The sequence below is a fragment of the Fukomys damarensis genome, unplaced genomic scaffold, assembly GCF_012274545.1.
Source record: "Fukomys damarensis isolate Sample0158 unplaced genomic scaffold, DMR_v1.0_HiC HiC_scaffold_8, whole genome shotgun sequence".
In the NCBI taxonomy this organism is placed as follows: Eukaryota; Metazoa; Chordata; class Mammalia; order Rodentia; family Bathyergidae; genus Fukomys; species Fukomys damarensis.
This window is the reverse complement of record NW_022900920.1, coordinates 15282526-15289704: the sequence shown is the minus strand read 5'-3', so window position 1 is coordinate 15289704 and position 7179 is coordinate 15282526. Positions and strand designations below refer to the sequence as shown.

The 7179-nt window shown below is 46.9% G+C and overlaps 1 protein-coding gene across 1 annotated transcript in view; it reads left to right on the top strand.

The window, feature by feature from the left end:
* Hmx3 (H6 family homeobox 3) overlaps positions 1-7179 on the top strand; it is a 31952-nt gene that overhangs the window by 20683 nt on the left and 4090 nt on the right. Inside the window, exons 2-3 of the mRNA XM_033761233.1 lie at positions 4909-5015; positions 6662-6957. Of these exons, the coding sequence (XP_033617124.1) occupies positions 4909-5015; positions 6662-6957 (403 nt within the window). The remainder of the gene's footprint in view (positions 1-4908; positions 5016-6661; positions 6958-7179) is intronic.

Genomic DNA, 7179 nt, shown 5'->3' with positions numbered 1-7179 from the left:
TTTTTTTTTTTTTTTTTTTTTTTTTGAGATAGAGTTTCATTAAGTCACTCTGTTGCCCAGGCTGGATTTAAACTTGTGATCCTCCCACCTCAGCCTCTTAGAGAGCTGGGATTACTGGCAGGTACCACCACCTAGCTTCAATATATTTTCTTAGGCCGTCAAACCATTACTCTTGTGTGAATTGGACAGGTATGTTTAAAACTGGGTTTTATGTAATCTGAAAGTATATATATGGATTAAGCCCATAAAAGTGATGTTGGTGGCACACAAAAAAATGACAGCTTCATTGAGACAGCAATCATGTATTACACAGTCCACCCAGGTAAAGTGCAAATTTTAATGGGTTTTAACACAAAGTTGGGCAGCTATCACCACAACCAATTTTAGAACATCTTCATCACCTCTAACAAAAAACCGCATCACCAGGGGTGTCGTTCCTCATTCCCCTTGCTTCAGTATCGGGCAACTGCTTATCTCTTTTCCTTTTCTGTCTCTAGGAAGTTGCCTATTCTGAACAGGTCATGTAAATTAAATCACAGCGTATGTGATTCTTTTTGCCTCACTTCTTTCACTTCTCGTAATGTCTTCAAAAGTTCATCCACAAGGCCAGGGATTTAGCTCAGTGGTTCCAGCGCCTTCTTTGCAAGTACAGGGACCCAAGTTTGATCCCTGGTACCAAAAAAAAAAAGTTCATCCACAATGTAGCATGTACTTCAATCTTTTTTATTACTGAATACTATGCTGGTGTATAGATAGACCACGTTTTCCTTATCCATTCATGAGATGTGGAATTTTGTAGGATTAGAATCCTGTTGAAACTTAATAAATCAAAAAATTGAATTTAAAATATAAGCCACAGATGTGGCTCCTCTGCTAAAAACTTTGCCATTCTACACGTAACAACATTTGGGTTGAAGAGTCCAGACTCGGAAAAAGTACATACTGATGTGTTATTTATGTGAAGTTGAAGAAGCAGAAAAATGAATCTTTCATGGTAAAATCAAACCCGTGGTCTCTCAGGACAGAGCTTGGGAGAATTATTTGTAAAGGGCCAGAGAGAACTTCCAAGGAGTTGGGGGGATGTGTGCATTCAATTTTATTGAACTGAATCCTCAAAATGCGTGGATTCTATTGAATAGTAAATTATAGTAAAAACAGCGGATTGTGTGGAAGTTATCAGTATCAAAAGTGCAGTCATTTCTGTCAAACTGTAACTAAATGGAGCCAGGAGGTCATGAAGGAGCCCTCATGCACTTATGCCGGTCATAGGAATTATCACCAAAAAATGCATGCACTCAGGCCTATAACAGCGATGAAGCCGGAAGCTCCTCAAAAACACCATATTCCATGCAAGCAATGAGGCGCAAGGACTCTTACCCAATAGCTGCTTCCACCAAGGAGCTGTATCAACTCCTGCACCAAGTCCCTTTTATGAAAGTCTGTTTCAAAGTTGCTTTTGTGGGCTACTTTTGGTCTTTAAAAGTTTCTCTCTCATTTGTCCCTCTGGCTGTATCTACCTATCTACCAACCACCATAGCAACTGCAAATCGCAATCCCCTGCTGTGCCTGAATCAACTCTTTCTTTGGAAAGCTTGTCTATATCATTATTTCGGGTTGAATATCATTTTTTACAACTACTGTATAGGAGTCCTCTATTTCACTTAGTGTAAAGACAAACTTCCTAGTGGGGCCTGCATGGTACCATCAAGGCCACCCCTTACCTCTCTCGCTGGGCACACCTCACTGGAGTTACTGCCCAGGCTTTGGATGGAACATTTCTGTTTTGCCTGAAGCACTTGTCCTAACCTTTGCCTAATCTGAGTCTCTGCTTAGACTTATGGCTTAATGTTAGCTTCCCTTGACCCTTTGGTTTAATGCTACAATATCCTCCCACCCCAGCATTCTTGTTCTCTTTTAGGATTTCCTGTAATGCTTATCACAGCTCCATTAGAGTTTAAGCTCCCCGAGGGTAGGGATCCTGTGTTCTTGGAGGTGTGTGAAGTTCCTGGAATAGTATTTGGCACATATTAGCTATTTGATGAATATTTGCTGAATATATTGTTGCTGTGTTCTTGGTATGTAGCAGGACTTGTTTTCGAAATCTCAGCATGAGAGAAACCGAAGAATACTGTGTGCATCCACTGAGTCCCTGCGCAGCTTGTGTGGGGAGATAGCAGCCTCCTGCTGAGTTGAAGTGTGGTGATCACATCAGTTCTCAGAGGAACAGACCTGGGAGGAGGATGTCCCAAGGATGGAGTCAGGAACCTTGTACAGTCTTCTCCACAGAGAATCTTCTTCTCAAGTACAAAGCACATCCAATTTTGTTTATAGTGAATCCATTCTGATGCATCCCATTGTTTTTTCAGATGAGGAGGCCAGAATACGTGGTCTTGTCAAAGGCCTCTGCAAATAATCAGAAAGAGCCCACAAAATAGCCAGACACTTTGAGGCAGCAAGATTCAGTAGAGCAACATTTTAAGGTCTTTTCCCTTACTGAGAACTCAGAAGACAGAAAAGAACCTGGGAATAATTATGTGTAGAAGATTCCTAGTTTACCGAGACTCTTTTTCGGGGGGGTGGGCACCAGGAATCAAACTTGGGTCCTTGTGCTTGCAAGGCAGCACCGCTGAGCTAAATCCCTGGCCTGAGACAGACTTTTAATAAAGAGAAGAGGAAGCAGATGTAAGAGAACTAGCTCAATTCCTGATTTCAGAGTAAGAAACCCTCATAGAACCAAGTCAGCTTTCTCAAGGAACCCCTCCCCAAACAGATATTTGGCCAGTGGATTCATCTTGAAGAGTGAGTGAAGATTAAAAGTAACAATACCCAGGGACTGGGGATGTAGCTCAGCGGTGCTGCAGCCTGCCTCGAAAGCGCAAGATCCTGAATTCAATCCCCAGTATCAAACAAAAGTAACAATAGCCAGAATTTACGTAGCACTTGCTGTATGCTTCTACAGTCCTTCTAAGGATACTACGAAGCCAAATGTGTTTCAGTACTTGCTCCACTCCCCTTTGTGTGTTTCCTCATCTGTAGGAATGATATTATGGCCCACCTCCACAGGGCATAGTGCCTGGCGTACAATGAGGACTCAGTGACCAGTAGCAGAAATTACCATTACATAGTTATTAACCTTGCCCTCAGGGAAAGGTTAACCATTCAGCCACTCTATGGACACTGCCTGTGACACATATGTGATCATGGACAACATGGCTTTGGCCCATCCCCAAGGGTTGTATATTTATTTTCTCAGGGTTACATTCATTAGTCAGAGGGTAACAGCATTCTTGTTGGTGTCAGAAAAGATGGGTGTGGGCTGGGGATGTAGCTCAGTGGCACCGTTCCTGCCTGGCAAGTGCAAAGTCTTGAGTTCAATCCCTGGTAGAAGAAAGAAGGAAAGAAAGAAAGAAAGAAAGAAAGAAAGAAAGAAAGAAAGAAAGAAAGAAAGAAAGAAAGAAAGAAAGAAAGAAAGAAAGAAAGAAAGAAAGAGAGAGAGAGAAAGAAAGAAAGAAAGAAAGAAAGGAAGGAAGGAAGGAAGGAAGGAAGGAAGGAAGAAAGGAAGGAAGAAAGAAAGAGAAATGATGGGTGAGAAACAGGGCATGGTGGTGCCCACCTGTAATCCCAATGCTCAGGAAGCAGAGGCAGGAGGAACACCATGAGTTCAAGGCCAGTCTGAATTGCATAGTGAGACCTTGTTTAAAAAAAAAAAGAGAGAGAGAGAGAGATGAGATAGAGCTTTCCAGGAAATTGCCAGAGCACATGTAGTCTAGGGCCCAATTTCCCTAGGATCACAGTTCCAGGCTTAAGTCCATGCTGCCTATAAATCAAGAACCTGCAAGTCAGGAGAACAAGGGGGTGAAATGTGATCATCAGGACCAGGGCAAACTGTGGCTATGTTACTTGTGAGGGTCTCCAGTCTGGGTCTGTGCAGGTTTGGTTAAAAGCCTAAGTAGTCCCCTCCTTCCCACACAAACCACCATCACCGTCACCACGAGCAGGCAGATGGGCTGCCCCAGGAAGCTGTTTCAAGACAGACTCCATGTTAGCTTCAGAGGGAAGCAGCCTCTTTCAGGCCAGGTAGTTAGGAATATGGAAATGCTCCCCTCAGAGAATTCCTTTCTTACCGACTGAATTAATGCATAGGTTTCTGTGTGTTTTGTGTGTGGTGGGCTTGGGGGCTGAGGATGTCATTCTAAGCACCCTTTTGCCAAACCTTCTTTGTGCAAAGCTAGGTATTAACCACTAGTGTTCCCAGGCCCTTGTCCTCTTGTCCCGTCCTCCCAAGGGGATGTGTCCTGGAGATCCTGCTCTGCATAGCCCTTCTACCTTGCAGTATCCTATTCCTGGGCTTTCTTTAGGTTTTGTAAACGGTATCATCAAGACCACAGATTTTCATTAAACTCTTTAAAAACTGCTTTTGGGTATCACCAGGCTACCTGCAGGCCCCAATCAAGTGGATCGATCCTTTGCAGTGGAACTGGAAATCCCCTCGCCTGCCCTACTCGCCCGCCTGCCCACCTCACTCAGGCATTAGCACAAGTGGTTACTGAGCACCCACTGGTGGTCCGACTGTGAACGGAGTACTGGAAAGATAAATAAGGCAGCCCGCTTGCCCTGCTCGCACTGTGTCCTTGGAGCTCACGCTAAGCCTGCAATCAGGACTAGCACCTAAGGGAACGGTAGCAAGGGGACCCTAGAATGAACTCTAAAACGAGAGAGAAGCAGGGGCCACCTGTGGTTGCAGGATAAAGACCAACAGAAACGTGTAGACTGTTTCACCCTCTACTTCTTCCGAAATCCAGAGCAGGAAAAAAAAAAAGAGAGAGGGGACGGTTTCATTTCCTAAACCAGAAAGCTGAAAACCTAAAGGCCTTAACGTGCTCTACTCCTTGACTGTGTATTTTCCAGCCGCGCCTGGAGGCTTGGTTTAGAGGATGTCCCATAGAGGGCGCTGTTTGCCGGACTTTGGATGAAGTCGGACCCAAGAAAGCAGAAGCCGCATCCCTCGCCAGAGGGCGAGTGCACTGCCGCGTTTGGGATCAGAGCTCAGTATCTGAGCTTTCTGGAAGCGAAAGGAAAGATCTGCTCTTCAAACGCTGCTATCCAAGCCCAGCATCCCAAACTCAGAGAATAGGCTAAGGATACTGACATCTCAAGTCTTCTCCTTGATCAAAATGCGAGCGAACACACACACACACACACACACACACACACACACACACACACACACACACACACACACAAAAAAAAACACACACACACACACACACACACACACACACAGAGCCCTATTCACACCAGCGCACCTGAGCGCCACTTCGGAAGAGATGCTGTTGGGGCGACAAAGGAAAAGTGAGGATCTGGAAGTCTCCCGGCAAGGGCCAGGGGCGACTGTTCTGTACCTTTCTTTTGCCAGGGCGAGCTCCTTTCCCATCTAAATCAAGTTCTGGAGTTGTGGCCAGCCAAGAGCCCACCTACCCCGACTGAACTCGCACCCTTTTCAAGAACCTTTGATGTGTAGTTCTTCTGGAGAGGGAGGGTGGGGAGTTGATTTTTGTTTTCCGGTGCTAAAGATAGTAGTCAGGGCTTGCGCTTATTAGGCAAGCGCTGTACCATTAAGCTAAATCCCCAGCCTTTCTGGGGAGACAGAACTTTTCCATTTTAGTTTAAGGGCCGTTTCGGTGGGTCAGAACTTTAACAAGTTTGCACTCGTCTGACAACTGAGCTCCCGCAGGGACCTCTCTCAAGGCGCCGCGTTCACCACCTGGAGTGCGGCGTGTGCAGCACTGTGCACCGAACCTGCCTAGACTTTTGTGTACTGAGCGATCTCTGAGGTTAGGCAAATATGGACGTGCAGCACCGTTTGGGTGACCTTGGCTCAGCCTCCTCTCCAATACACCTGTCTCCACCTATAAACGCCCGTTGTGAGGCCCACTCTGCTTGAGTTTCAGGGCTGTGATTGGTTCCAACTCGGATTTTGGAGGGTGTAGCATTCCATAAAACCCTGCAAGAACTCAAAGGAATAATAGTATTTATGGAAGCTCCACTTACAAGGCTTCCAGGCTGCCAAAGCAAAAGTAGTGTTCGCTGCTGTAGGTGAATGTTTGCAGAAACACTAAAGGCGACAATAGAGGTTTGGTTGGAGAGGTTCTGACACCCTAGGACTGAAAAATAAAACACATGTACTTCTCGCTTAGGAACCCAAAACAGTAGCGCCTGCCGATGCAGAGCGGCCTAGAATTAGGCAAGGCTCGGCGGTGTAAGGAAAAGGAAAACGGCGGGGAGATGGAGGGACTACAAAAAGACCTCAGGTGTACCGGAAGCTTCACCTGGGGCGGAGGGGAGTGAAGGCAGTTTGTCATCTTTCTAGGACGAGAGAGCTGTCTCTCGGAAAAGGACCCGCCCCAAATAATTCTGATTTATTTGACGCTTAAATCTAGAATCTAAAAATGCCTGCCTCTCGGACTTCTCGTGGGAGCCAGGAGCTGTTTTTTAAGACTATGTAATGGAGTGACTTTCCATCTAGCTGTTCCTCAGGGGCCCGGCGTGACTCTCCGGGGACTCAGGAGCCCTTGGGATGTGGTGCAAGTGCCCCTCCCACCGCCAGACGACTGAGGAAGGTATTTCGCTGCGCCTTTGGTTCACTTTTCCCCTATTAAAGCTTTAGGCAGCTCCAAACTCCAGCAGAAGAGACTTCTTGGAATAAAGTGCTGTCTTTGAGATCGCAGGCTGGTGTAGAGCTTAGAGGCTTGGGCACCGGCATCCAAAGGAGAGGAGAGCCCATCCGAGTAGCCATCGGTGCGAGAACACCGCTACCCCAGCGGCCCCGTCGTGCCACCCGAGAGCGTCGGCCCTTTCTGTGTGCCCACACCGGTGCGCAGAGACGCGCACCCACTCCTGGTCCTGGGAAGCGCCGAAGGCCAAGGCTACGCGGATTCTTGATCCCGCGGACATACTGTAGAGACTCACTACCAGATTCACTTCTTATCGTCTGGACGGTGGATGGGGAACCCAAATCACTGTCTTCGTGGTCACGCCCTTCTTAGCAGGTGTTAGGAGAAATGCTGAGGCCACCGGACCCCAAAGGGTAGGAAAGTGCCGAGTTCGTCAGGGGCCGAGGTCGCGTCCAGCCTCCTAGGCTGGCCCTGCGCGGTTCTTCAACCGCTTGGGGGCAGCGGG